Source organism: Tetrao urogallus, assembly GCF_951394365.1.
Source record: "Tetrao urogallus genome assembly, chromosome: 10".
Lineage (NCBI taxonomy): Eukaryota > Metazoa > Chordata > Aves > Galliformes > Phasianidae > Tetrao > Tetrao urogallus.
In genome coordinates, this window is record NC_136823.1 from 5024972 (window position 1) to 5039370 (window position 14399).

Here is a 14399-nt window from a genome sequence, read left to right on the forward strand (position 1 = left end):
GAGAAGGGGGAGAAGTTTTCTGACAATTAAGTAACCAATGAAAATTATGTAATGGAACAGCAAAGTACCTCACTTCCTGCTTCTGAACAAATGCCCTAATCTTCCATGCCAGATGCAATCCTAATTAGACTTAAAAAAAAAAAAAAAAAAAAAAAAAAAGGAAGAGAATTCAAAGAATTGCAGAATACACCAGGAACTGGGTTTACAGAGCATTTTCAGTAGTGTACATAAGAGATGATGCAATTAAAAGAAAGAGTGACTAGATGCATGATAATTCTCGCTGTCCTACAGAATCAGCTGAATTGTTTGGAAGATGGTAGTGCTCAGGAATACTTAGAATGTATGTACCCCATTGAAATGTAGAACTGTTCGCAAGGCTCACACTGGACAGAGCGTCTGTAAAATTTACAATCATTTTCTACTTAAATGCCAGCTTATATCAAGAGTTTCCATACTATAATTATGACAGTTACTGCACTATAATTCTGTGATGTAATAAAGAGCAAACGACCATCTGTACTTGCACAGGAAAAGTTTCTGTCTTTCCATTGCTTTCAATATGGGAAAATAGATGCAGTGTTTTGTGCTACAATCAAGGAACCAGAGCAGAACAGGACAGTCAGTCTGTAAACAATGGCTTTACACAGCAATTGCAGTGCTACACTGGAAACCCTGCTCTTAAGTTTTCACTGGTATCTCGTCTATTACAACACTAAAGCGTTCTGTGTCATTCTGGACAGAAAAAATACAAACATTCTAATGCATGGAATAATGTATGCAGGTATGGCCACTCTGAGCATTCAAACCACATAGCCAACAATAGGAAATCAGACATGTATTTTGACCAGCTTCAGAGTGAATGTGAGTCAGTCACAACTGTGCTCTAATATCCTTTATATGTTCAGCATTCTAGACAGAAACAAATTTCAGAATGATTCTCAGTAATTAAGATGGGAGAAGAACATTTTACAGGAACTTAATACATACATATGTATTGACAAAGGTGTTCAGCAAAAGCTTTAGAATATGCATAATTCAAAAAATACTTTTTAAATACCCACAGTACTTAAGTATTCCATGTAACATTACGTGTGCTTCCAAAAAATCATTCTTAACTACTGTTAGAAAGTGCAACATTTAAATCAATGTTAAATGACTATTTCTGGAAAACTGTTAATTAATTTCATATTGTTCATTACTTTCATATCCTATATCAATAATTTTATTTTGGTGATGTTGCCATTCAGCTGCTTTGTGATGGTCATTTTGTCATTTTGCTTTCTTTCATTCCCCAAAAATGTGGAGCAACAGATTGTACCAGGGGCTGATGCTAGAGTCAAAATAACACGGTGTCTCCTGAATGTAATATTCTAGCTGCACTTCTTAGAATGCAGCATAATAAAGTGATTTTATTTTAATCTGTGACCTACTACGGTACTCTTACATTGCAGGTAAGAATGTGTTGGTTCTTAATGTTCAGATCCAGTCATCACACCCAACTTTTCAAGATGATAAACTCACTATTTTAGTTTCTCCAGTAGTTTCTCTTCTATACGTATGATTGAAGTGATGACAATTTGACAAATTATTCTATGAGAATTTGAGAGCATATTCCAACCCTCCATGGCCATGCAATTTATGAAAAGTATGCTTGTTTAAGTAGAATAATGCCTGCTGTGTACATAGAGTAATGCCTGCTCAGTTGTAATATAGAAGGTTTAGAAAGCTAAAAAGAAAGATAAGAAGGATGTTTAGTGACACTGATGTATAATTCCAACACATGATTTCTACATACGTAACTGTTCTTAAGAAATAGAAATATACAGATGCTAATCACTATTAACTTCTTGTAGCTGCCTTCCTGCTGGGATATGCATGTTCCTTTGACCAAGTAATGTAATAACAAATAACAAGAAATGCCTTCTCACATTTTTAGCTTTTGGTTCTTAGTTTGGATGCATTTTATTGATCTGAGTCTGTTTTATTGCGCTGCTTTGTGCACTGGCATCTTTGTACTTCTTAAGCTACTCTAGATATTTTCATGAGTTCAGGCCAATCCTACCATTATGTTCCAAACATTATAAAACAAACACATTTCCCATGTACCATTCATCCTTCCACCTGCTGTAAATGTGACACCCATAGGAACTTGGAAGTGTCCATTTGAGCCTTCCTGTTATGCAGATGAGGGATAACTTATGCAGACCAATCTGCCAGAAGACAGCAAGGACAAAACACTGGAGTCACAGTATCATGCAAATATAATACAGCCTCTCTTTTTCTGTGAAGCTGCAAGTTCTCTACAGTTTTCTTAGATGGGGGCTCTAAGAAGTAACTTTGCCTTTTAAAAGAACAAGGTTTTCTAAAACTTGTTCCCCAGAAAAGAATTATCTTCTCTAGAGCAACCTCGTGCGGTTTGGGGTGTTATTGTTTGGTTGGTTTGTTGTAGGGTTGGTTTTGGTGTTTTTTTGCCTTTTACTTCTGTACTCCAAAGAAGCATCTCCAAACCTCTTCAAATAAATGAATTGAAAGGGCTGTCAGGTTGCTCAGGAGGAAGCCCAAGTCATTTCTGTGTGTAACAATCAGCTGTTGGTATAGTTCCCTTCTTCTTACTTCAATTTGAATACTCAGCTGCCAAGCATCATTACACCAGAGACAAATTGTAGAAATTAGAATTTTAAGAACACATCATTTCAGCATACGATGTTTTAACCACTTCATCAATTCTTGATAATAGGCATCAAATTAAGGTCCATTAAGCTTTAAAAACTTAAATGAGAGAAAGAATTCAATTTTTCACTTTTACAATTAATATTTCTGTAGTTCAATAATAGAAGGAACACAAAATGGAGTGTTTCTTGTTCCTGACCACCGAATAATACCTTTTTCATGACTCATTTCTGGAAAACCAAGCCTCTGGGAAACAAAACAGAAAGCTCATATAGTGATGATGAATGCAGTAAAAACAACAACAACAAAAAAGAACAGAATCCTTTAAAGTGGCCTCATGGATAGTTACCAAATTTTGCTCAAAAGTGAATGGGGGAGTGGGTGGGGATGGCTGCTGCAAGTGTCTTATTTCTGCTTATTTTTATCCTACGCTATATTAAAATTAGCTTCTAAGTGGGTTATAATCTAGCAAGATGCACAACATTTGGATTTCCTAAGAAATATTTTCAGGAACTGTAAAATAGTTTAAGAAATTAAAAAAACAGAATTTGATTTTTTTGAAGTCCCAGTGTAACAGACACCATTTCTGAAGGTGCTGCAATTGTTTGACCTACTTGAAAATATACCACCAGCTTTTCTAAAACGTATCTGTTTCACGAGATCTAATGATACGGCACCAGCAATAGCATGCTGTCTTTTAAAGACTTGCCTATTTCCATATTCACTGTCCAGAATAATACTGGCTAAAGTACACAAAAGAATAGATGAGAAGGGAGTAAAGGTGACAAAACCCGTACCTCATGCAGTATTTGTGTTCAATTTACCTGTGGCCGTACTTCCTTTGAAATGTTATTCATACTATTTGATGACACAAGTTTAAGGAGCCCAAGACTGTAATACTGTACATCCATGTGCTCAGAAGCTAAACTCACTTATTATTCTATCTGAATCATATCCAGTTCCAAAATTCAGCACCAAATACCGGACATGAAAATATATTCCTTTAGTATTATTTCGTGATATTATTATAAGAGGTGTCTCATAAATCATAGACATTTTTAGAATGGAAGGGAGATCTGGGTGTCACTTTGTCCAATTGCTCAAAGCACATCTAACTCTCACGTCGTTCGGGGCCCATCCTTAAAGACATAGGAGAGGGAGATTTTTCTGTTTCTTTTCATTCCAGATAGAAATGCAGTTACATAAGTTTGTCTTCAGGCTGTTGGGTCCCTCACAGTTTGATTCACTTTCTCAGCCATCGTTATTCTTTTTCTGCAAATCTTGTTATTCACTCACTGCAGGAGGGACTATAAAAATTTTCCTAGCAGCCAATGTCTCCCTCCAGTACTATCCCTGCCAACTTCTCAGGTGTGGTTACATTTCCAATTACAAATAATTCCTGCATCTGCTGTAGAGACCTCTGGGAAAGCCCCATGATTACTTCATATCCAGTCACTTCCTTACTTCTCAGAAATTACACCACCTTCTCTTACATCCCACTCAATCTTAAATGACCTTCTCAAACTATTACTTGTTCTTAATGTCAGTTACTTTCCCCGTACTTAGAACTCTTCATTAAATTTTCTTTCAGCCTCTGCTTTTCTGGTCAAAGTTTTCACCACAACTGCAGACATCCAGGTCCCATAAAAAAAACACAGAAGAAGAACACATTCATAAAATAGCAACAATACAATCCAGCTTCTCTTATTCATAGACCAAAGTAAATGTTTTGGGTTGTTTTTTTGTTGTTGTTTTTTTTTTCCCTCAGTCCTCACACTCTCAAGCATAGACCTTCAAAATTCCTTTGATTTCTGATGAAATTAATTGCTACTCCCTTTGCACTTAGCTTCTCTTGAAACTCCCAGGTCTTTTTCCATGTGAAATCCATGCGCTGTTCTCCTGTCAGACTCCCTATGCACTTCTGACTGGCAAGCCTTCTATCTGTTCATTCTTATTCCTCTCAGCATCCTGACAAACAACTTTTTCTCTTACCATGTCACAGTCTTTTACATTTGCCATTCCTCTTATCTCTGCAACTCCATCTTTCCCAGCACCATTTCTTCATAAAGCTGTATATAAGAGATCTTTCATAATTCTTTGGTGGTTGATATTTTATATACTGGAGAAGTATGTGTAGACAATGGCAGCATAGTTTCTGCTTCATAATGGTGAGTCCTTTGCAATTACTGGTGTTTTATATTTGCACTGGCTCTCTTATTAATCCCATCCCATTTCCTTTGATGGTCATCAGAAATAAACAGCATTTCTCTTTTCTTTCTTACCAGTCTCAGTTTTGCAGCCAAAATCTCAAATACTTGCCTTATACACAGAAGGAACAGCAGAAGGCACAAATTCACTGAAGGGTCATATCACTGAAAGGCGTTTTATTTTATCACAGCATTTTGTTGACTTAATCATCCTGCTGTAGTTTCCATATTACTGCTAATATATAGTCGGTCTCTCACAGTTTATCATGAAGTTGTGTTAACTGCATTTCAGCATATGTTTTACGGGTGATAAGAGAAATTCATCCTATAGAATTGGGTACTGAAATGCATTTAAATCAAAGATGAAAGCAGTATGAGCTGAGTAATGATAGTTCATAGTGACCTATGTTTTTACTGACGTCTACAAAAGTAACACTTTAATCCATATAAATTGCAAACATCTTTCTTCTATGAAATCTTCATAGTGGGAAATTCCAGTATTTTAAATGGCTAAACTAGATACTGAAAAAAACCTGGCAAAGTGTTTCAAGGATATTTTAAGACTAGTAAAGAGTGTAAATAGGCTGTTTATAAACCAGGATGCTGTCTGCGTTTAAACTTTGCCAAGCCCTCTAAGGGGAGAGGAGCCATCATGACATTCCTATTAATCATTCACAAGTTTTAAAAACTCTGTTGGTGTTACACAAAATATTTCAATTCTTAAGATATGCTTGTATAAAACATTAGTGATTTCTGATAACTTTCTTTCATTATTTTACTAGGAAGGAGAATAAAAGCACAGCAGCAGCAACAGTATAGCAGCTAACAAAAGGGTTTTTAATCAACATCAAAACCTGTCACAGTGACAAAAGGTTCTCAAGGACAAATGGCTGTTTTTTTATGTCATATGTATTTGAATCTGCCTCAGTAGGTGAACACGGCGGCTGTACTTACAAATACTATCTGACTATCTTCAAGAAATTAGATTTTTAAGATTTTGTTTAAAATATACCTGAGGTGTTCAACAGAGGCTCCTCTGGATCTAAGGAATGATCTGCTTGAAGATTTCCAAATAGTAAGCCCTTCAGTGTTAAATCCAAGTCAGCTAAGCATTGCTGAATGGCATGGCCACAAACCAGTTCTGACCAAATTGATGCTTATCTACCAACCATTCTGTCAAGCCCAGCAGGGCATATTCACTAATTAAACAACTTGGATCATTGCCAGTGAGTCTGAAAGCTTCACACATTGTGAGAACTTAAACTGCTCAAGTTGTGGTACTGAGTTCCATGGCATTAACCAAAAGTAGCACACTTTTGTCTGGGACACAGAGGAGATACAAGGGATGTCTAAACTACATTAAGAGTTGGAACCTTATCTGTTTAGAGATGTTCTAATTTCATGCTCATGTTTCAAGACACATGGGGTGAAAATCTGAAGGAACCTACCAAATTAGACTGATTTATCTATGCTGCTTCTGGCAGCTGTCACAAATTACCAGTCTAACAATGATAACTCTTAATATTCTTCTGTCAAAGCATATATTTGTCATAGGTAAATAACTTATCATTTATTTTAGTTTAGGATCTGCACAGTAATTTTCCATTCCAGTATATTGAAACATACTCAAAACTTTATGTTCTTTTCTTTTGCTACTTTAATGCAAAGTTTAAAGCAGTGCTGTCTAATAACTAATTTTTCTTATGAAACTGTTCCATCTGAGCAGCCAAAGGGTATTTTACAACTGGTATTAATCAAAATTAATTCAAAATCCCTTCAAAATCTGAACAGAATAGACTTCATGTTATTTTATAGCTGTCAAAGCTGAGCTGAGATAGGTTAGATGAATTACCAATGTAGATGCGAAGTTTTGAGCAACACCTCAAAGCTGCTTCTTTTATCCCTGGCCAAAGAATGACAACTTTTCAATGTGTTCTGGTAAACAGCGTGGAAATAATTCTCAAATACACTTATGTGTAAGCAGTTGTAGAAGTATTTGGAAACAGAAACTCAGAATCAGAGCCCAGTCCTCTGGATCTTCATCCTATCTAATCCTTTGGCAGGATCTTATTTTAGGCAACTTCTTTCACGGTAATTCCAAATATATTTTTTAATGTAAGTGGATCTTGAAGAAAGTGAGGTTTCCTTTCTCACACCTGTCATGCTTCTTCACTCAAGCCTTTCTTCTTCATACATTCATTCGTCTTTAGGAAACATTTGCTCTAGATCTCAACTATTATTTCTTTGTTTGCTTTAGGTTTATTTCAAATTCTCTTTGCTGTGAGAAAGCTTAGAGGAGACATCCTAGATTTGAAAATCCCAAAACAAATGTTGTCAGCACTTTGATTGCCAGTATGCAATGTTAGTGTCTCTCATAAATCAACAAACAGAAGAATAATGTAAACACTTCTGGGCTTCAAGCTAATGTTATCAGAACAAAGTCTTTGTCAGCATCACTAAGAATTTCTATAGCACTATAAAGAGATCGTGTGCAATGTAAGGTGGTGGGTTGAGGAGAGTTTTGTTGGCCCTACCATATATACCTCTTCGTCCCATAGAATTCAGAACCACCAGCTTTATTCCCTTCAGTCTGATCACTGTGACAGCCCAACAAAGAACAACATTCTTCCACTTTGTGAATATTTTGCATAATTGGGTCTTATCACAAAATTTCAGTATCTTCCCTTCAACAACACAAGCTGAGTAATTAATGAAAAAAGCTCAATGTGCCAACTTACATCAGAATAGCTTTCTGAAGAGATGGGAATCAGCTTCTCCAGTCAAACTAGCCCTGCATGCTGTCAGCAGAGCCCGTTTCCAGTCCTTTTGCTAGAGATTGGGTAGGAGTGAGTGACATTTATGAAGTTTCTCTGATCATTAGCACTCCCAATTGCCTGTGGCAGAAAAAGTCTTCCAGCAGTCTCTTGATTTTGTTGAACCTTTTCAGTCTTCTTCCATTTACCTGCAATGGAGAAGAGAAGCCAAAGACACACAGGGAAGTTCACTGCTGAAAGTACTAAAACACCTCCATATAATTCACTGATCTAGATCACCTTCTAGATCTGGGCAAAATCCATAAGGATTCCTTCTTAATGATGCTTTCCTTCTTCATCCACCACCATCCTCTCTCTTACCAGCACAGCTTACTCCTGCATCAACTGCAAGATGTGTCCACTCTAGTGAGAAATTTTGTGTGACATTTTTCATCTGGCACACACTGGAAATTAGATGGACACAATTCAGTTTGTACAAACAATCTAACTGGGTCAGACACAATAACAGCCAACAGGTATGTTACCACTAATGTAGTCCAACTGCTTTATCCTTTACAGTCATTTATTAATTGCTAATATTACTGCTTGTGTTGTAGGCTTCGGTCACTTGTGATCCACATCTATGAGATACACCAAAATGCAGAGCTGCAGATGACACGCTGTCACCTTTTTCTGAATTGAATGAAAGACTGCAATTTCTCAAAAGCAAATTAAATCCTCTGTGATTGCAGAAATAAGAATGTCTATTGCCATTGTGAATAGTAGTCAGGGTCACTTTGTAATCCTTCTATTTCTCATGAAACACACAGGATGCATCAAAAATAGGTTCCCTGTAGAAGTAACAATACCTCTGAGGAAATAAGAGATCCTTACAGCCCACTGAAGCAAACAGAATTCAGTGTTAGTTTTATCCATTGGAATATCTGAATGAAAATGCTGCACTGTGTTGACCAGTAACATGTACCATGGAAAGAAGTACATTTTGATCGGTCTGTCTGATATTCTGTTTTATTATGTTTTGTTCTGTTGGTTGTTGGGTTTTTTTGCTTCAGCTGCATTGCAGTCATGCTGCTTTTCAAAACAGCCCATCAATAACAACAAGGTCTTGTTACAAAGTTTTCTCTAATCAATAAGGATCCTTGCTGTGAGAGCAGAAATCCAACAAAGAGCTGGGAAGCTGAAGTTCTAGTTGGTATTTCCATGTTCTAATTCAGTTGATGATCAGAGCTGAACCACAACAACACCTAAGAGAAAAAAAATCCTCAAAAATGTAGCTTAGACAGCAGTGCAGACAAGTTCCAGCAGTCAAGAGAATAGCCTAAAAAATCTCATATTCCTTATCTGCTATAGCTGTGAGCTTCCCACCAGAATCATGTTCCTTAAAGAGTGCATGCCCACGTACTGTACTGCAGCTGTATGTTGCTTGGAGATTAGAAAGAGATGATGTGGTAAAACTGCTGTTCTCTTGCTCTGCTGATCCACATCCTGCACTTGGGCTTTTTTTGTTTTTTATTCTGGTATAACTTGTACCATTTATACAGATCCCATTTGTGTTTTGTTTCTTTTTCTTATGTTTTTAAAGATGACCTGATATTCTACACAGATGTGGAATAAGTTTACTTTGGTGCCATATTTTATTTTACAGGTAATGGACTGTGCAATGCCTCTGATCGGTGAGCATCAGATCGAAGACAGGCAACATATAACTGAATTAGTTGTAAGCAAAATGAACCAAATGTTGTCCAAAACTCCTATACCATCTCCTCAGAGACCCACTGCCACTCAGCAGCCTCAGGTAGGAAATCTCTGTCTTTAAAATAAAGCAACTTTTTCTATAATGTTACACTCAACGTTTTCCTTCAAGAATCTGGCTGGACAGCTATGCAGATGTACCCTCAGCTACAGCAATTCAAGAGCTTTTCAATATGTCTGTTGGATTTGTCATGCTTGAGTGAGATGGATGGATGTAACTGAGTAGTGCAAGGGTTTTTTTACTGTTTTGTTGATATGATTCTACAAGTAAACTGACAGCTCTGGATTCTGTGAATTACTGGGTTTTGTATTATTTTTTTTCAGCTTCATCTACATGAAATGTTATAGAAGTTTAAATATCACAACAGTCTTTGCCATGAGGATATCAGTAAGAGTGCTAAGATAATTCTTGCTCATGTGCATTTCTGACCTTACTTATATGATCATCTTTTGATGTGCTACAGTTCAGGAAAATGCCTCTCAAATCTAGGAAACTCCTGAAATACACTTAGCATACTATCAAACTAGTTTCAAAGATTGAAAAGGAATGATTTTCATCTATTGTATTTCATACAGTCTGATAATTAAAGCATGTTAACCACAGAATTCTGCCCTTTGCTTTGCTACCAGCTGTCCTTCAGACTTTGGTCATTATCCTCATTTCCATTTCTGTGCTTACAAATCCAAAGTCTCTTTTATTGACACTTCAGAAAATTTCTGTGGGTGTCATTAATTTGTACAAGGTTTTAAGAGCATAAATTGGAGGCCACCTAAGTGCTAAACAGCAGCTCTTATCAGTTCATAGGCTAGGCAGCAGGTCTAATCAAGAACAGCGTTACTAGCTTCAACTTTCAGGTGCTTCTTTTAATATACTGAAGGAATAAACCATGACAATAAACTATTAAGGACTGTTGCTTGGTACCAGCGCAGCTCCATGCTGATCAGTTAATTAACAAAATAATCCAAACTATATTACAGTAATTACCAAGCCAAAATCGAGAATCTATTTTTACTGCCAGTAGGCTCCATACCAGGTAAACAGTTTGAAAACAGTTTTGTGGCATACCTCAGACAGACAAGTTCTTGAGGTAGGGTGACTAATTTGTTCTTCAAATATATCATCATGCTTTAAGTTATAAAAATACACCATCCCACATAAAAAATTGGTGTGGCTTCTATTTATATTACAGCCACTCAAACCTAAGCACAAATTGCTGAACCACACACAATGGAGACGTTTCCATCCAGCATGACTCACGTTTATTGTATAGAGCACCAAAAAAGAGGGACAATAAAGGGAGAAAATAAATCACCTCATACCAAATGCAGTTTTTTCTGAGACTGTAAAATTAGTCATACGTACAAATGAAGGAAAGTGTCAAACCCAGAGTTGCCCAAAGATTTATCAACACAAATCAAAATTTGTAGCAATAATGGACAGATTCACAGTGACTTCGATGCTTTAAATCACTAAACCTAAGGTCCTTTGTAAGCATGCTTCCCTGGATTTCAAAGAAGGCAATGATGGAAAAATGTTTGTGGTTACTGGTGTCATACAAAGAAACTGGTTACCTGTTGTATGTAAATACAGGTTTTTATAATTTCCACCTAAAACTGCCTACAGAGGACCAGATCTAGAATGAAAACAGGACAGGCAACATTTTTAGAAAGTTTCTAAATTCCTCAGTCATTTCTGTCACCCATCATGTCCATGAAAAGGAATTTTTTCCTGTTAAGCAAAGAAGCCTTAGATGAATCAGAAGATAGTATCAGCTGGTGAGCTGCTGAATTTCTACTGTGTTTCCACTGATAAGTCAAGGTTACTGAAGAACTCAGCCTTTACTAAAGGGAACAGAATGTGATTCAACATTAATCTTACTTACCTTATTGTGTCCCTTACTTATAAATTACAGCTGACCAAAATCAGAGATACATCCCTTCAGAATGTTTGCAATATTATTTACATTTCTCAGTTAATCTGCTTCCTTAAAATTTTCCTTCTTACATCACTCACCAGCTTAGGTCAGACAAATGGGATCTAAATTCCTATAGAAGATGCCATTTGCAAACACCATGAATCTTCTCAGGGAGACAATCACGAATATTCAAATCAGATACCTCCTTATGCGCAGTTCGTTATTAACTGGGTTGTTTTCCTAAGAATACAATTAGTCTGTTAAACCAAGCTGTCCCTTACATCTTTGAACAGATTTCTTCCTTTCTAATCTCAGGCATTATTTTCTATCCTTGAACAATAAAGCCCATTCACCTGCAGAGAAAGGAGAGACAGTGCATATTCATGCAGTCCGTGCAAAACTGAAGCCAGGAATTTATCCCAAATAAAGTATGTGCGTGTCAGTGTGTGGTCTTAGAAACTAAAGTAACACAAATACCAAAAAGTCAAATGAGTGGTTTACAGCCATAGAAGTGCCATATTTTGAATTCCCCTATTATCTACGTTTGGTGTTTTTAATTATTTATGATGTATCTGTGGCATTGGGTTCATCATGCAACAAAACAATGTTTCAGTTTACAAATGCCCTCCATGGTCAGTACTGTTCCAATTAACTAGTAATCCATCAGAAAACAGTGATTAGGAAAACAAGTCTTTGTTTAGAGCTATGCAGCCAAATCCTGATGGAAGTGATTGGCCTTGGAATATGTTTTGAAGGCCAGCAAAGTTCCTTCTGTCAGAGTGCCAGTAATGAATTCCAAAAATAAGAACCTCAGATAACTCTGTTGCTCATGTTAAAAACTCAAAAGTGCAGATCCCGTGATTCTTAAACTTGTTTGAGATATCAACTTATTTACTAATTTGTTTATGAACCTTTTATAACAAGATACACTGAAAAGAAGAGGAATAATCAGTGAAGGTGAAAGCACTGGTGTACAGTTCTTTCTGTTGCTCCTCTGCCCCCTGTCTGTGCAGCCAACAAACTGTTGTGCTTTTGTGGTCTCAGCTTTCTGCATACCTTTGACAGCATGATCAAACCATACCAGGAAAGAGAGCATTTTGAGTTACAGGACTCAAAACTTACCAGTTTTGTTTTTATCAGTCACTTTACCAGTCTTCCCACTACAAAGAAAAGCAAGAATCCCTGGACAGCTTTATCTGCCTTATATAACTGTAAATTCAAACAAGTACTTCATTTCTATTTATTTTTAAAAAATGACAGCTTGTTTTACATACAGCCATGATGAAAACGTTCAGTAGAAATATATCTAGGAATGTGATTTCTGTGGATTTTTTCCATGAAATGAACCAAAATCCAGGTGTTCTACTTGTAGGCAATAAATGGAAATCCAAATTTCCTCCTTTTGCAGCCCCTTCTAACTTTTGAAAACTCTTCTAAGAAGCCTCTCTCAAATCCTTCCTTAAAATACAAAACAGTACATAAAAGTACCCAGTGAAATGCTCCAGGTAGAGGAATCGCTTAACTCTGTCTCCATCTTTTGACAGGAAGGATCACTGCTGAAAGTTCTGCTGTGTGGATTTGCAAAACTACAGGCGGTTGCTCAGTAGAGGCTATTTTATGAGTGCTTCTGTAGCAACATTTATATATAAAACAATATTAGTAAAACACATTCAAAGCTGCATATCAAATCATGATACTTGTAGTGATTAAGCAAATTCTTTGTAAAATATTACATTATGCAATAATATTGCCATAAAATTCAAATGATTACAGTGATATTAGCAGTTGAAAATAAGGAAAATCATATTAAGAAAATCTCAACAGCTCTGTTGAGATCACGCTGCATTATCAGCCACAGAACAAGGAAGTTTATATCCGTAATGGAAGGAAGAGATGCATGCACCAGAGGCACAATATCCATTACCACATAAAATCTCAAAGAACGGAGCATTCCCCAGTATCCTGGTTACTTTCTATTTAAGAGAAAGAAGTAGCACACCAGCAAAAAGTAAATAAATAATGCAGAAGTGGAGGATGGTGCTTTAATTGTTTTGAGACCAGAACAGCAGAACTTGGCGTATTTCCTTTCATAACATTCTATTTTAAAACATTTTCATACTTTCTTTACTTTCTACCCAGAGGGAAGTTCAGTGCAATTACTTTAAGTTCAGTACAGAGTCAATGAGCTCCTCCTCACCCCTCTTCTGCTACACAGACATTTGGTTGATTTTTTCTAATTTTTGTCTTTATCTTATTTGTTCTTCACTCCCTGCGCCCCCATGTGATTTGACTGCAGCCAAACAGTTCTCTCCTGTTTATTTTACTACACTGAGAGAGCAAATTGAACCAAATGTGAACACAGAGTGGATAAAAAGTATTAGCTCCAGAGAGAAAAGCAAACTTATCAAGTTATCTATTCTTGTGCTTCCATAATAGTGGTTACAGTTCTATTCCATTCCATCTGTTGTATTTGCTATTTCTTTATTTCAAAGCAAACTCCTTGTGAGGAGCAGCATTTTTTTTAACCACTGAAGCTTTTATGCGAGGTAGACAATAGAGTTACTTGATTTGATCTTAACTGAAGGGAATACACGCGACTGGGAAGGATCCCTGTAATCCATCATGGAGTTTTATGGAAATCTATTAGTCAGTATTCATCTGCTTGTTACGAAAAGTAAATTTTTCTGAGCTGAAGTCCAGGCATGGATCTCATTTCTGAATGATGCTCTGCTTTGCAGTCTCACAGAAGCTCACCTGCAGTGTAACAGTTGATTAGTTGAAGAGCATCTGGGCCAAGATTAGGCCTGCTAGAGCTTTGTGTCATCCATCAGCTGCTAATGCTAAACCTACTCACATTAGCCAGGCTATCTTCATACCACCAATCAGCACCACCTCCAAGAACTTGCTGTCACAGTCCCTCTCCACTTATTGCAATACTCTTTTCATAAACATTTGGGAAAGGAAAGACTGCCTTCTATATGAATGAGGGTAAACACAGAGTTTGAGTACTAATACATGAAAATCCTACTGAAATGATGCAAAGCAAATCATTCCCTGTTGTAATTAAATCTACAATAGCA

General features: G+C 36.7%; 1 protein-coding gene across 1 annotated transcript in view; it reads left to right on the forward strand.

Annotated features, from left to right (window-relative positions):
• Positions 1-14399, forward strand: part of SYN2 (synapsin II) — a gene marked incomplete at both ends in the record, with an annotated part of 143456 nt that overhangs the window by 112587 nt on the left and 16470 nt on the right. Inside the window, one exon of the mRNA XM_079540282.1 lies at positions 9297-9446. Within this exon, the coding sequence (XP_079396408.1) occupies positions 9297-9446 (150 nt within the window). The remainder of the gene's footprint in view (positions 1-9296; positions 9447-14399) is intronic.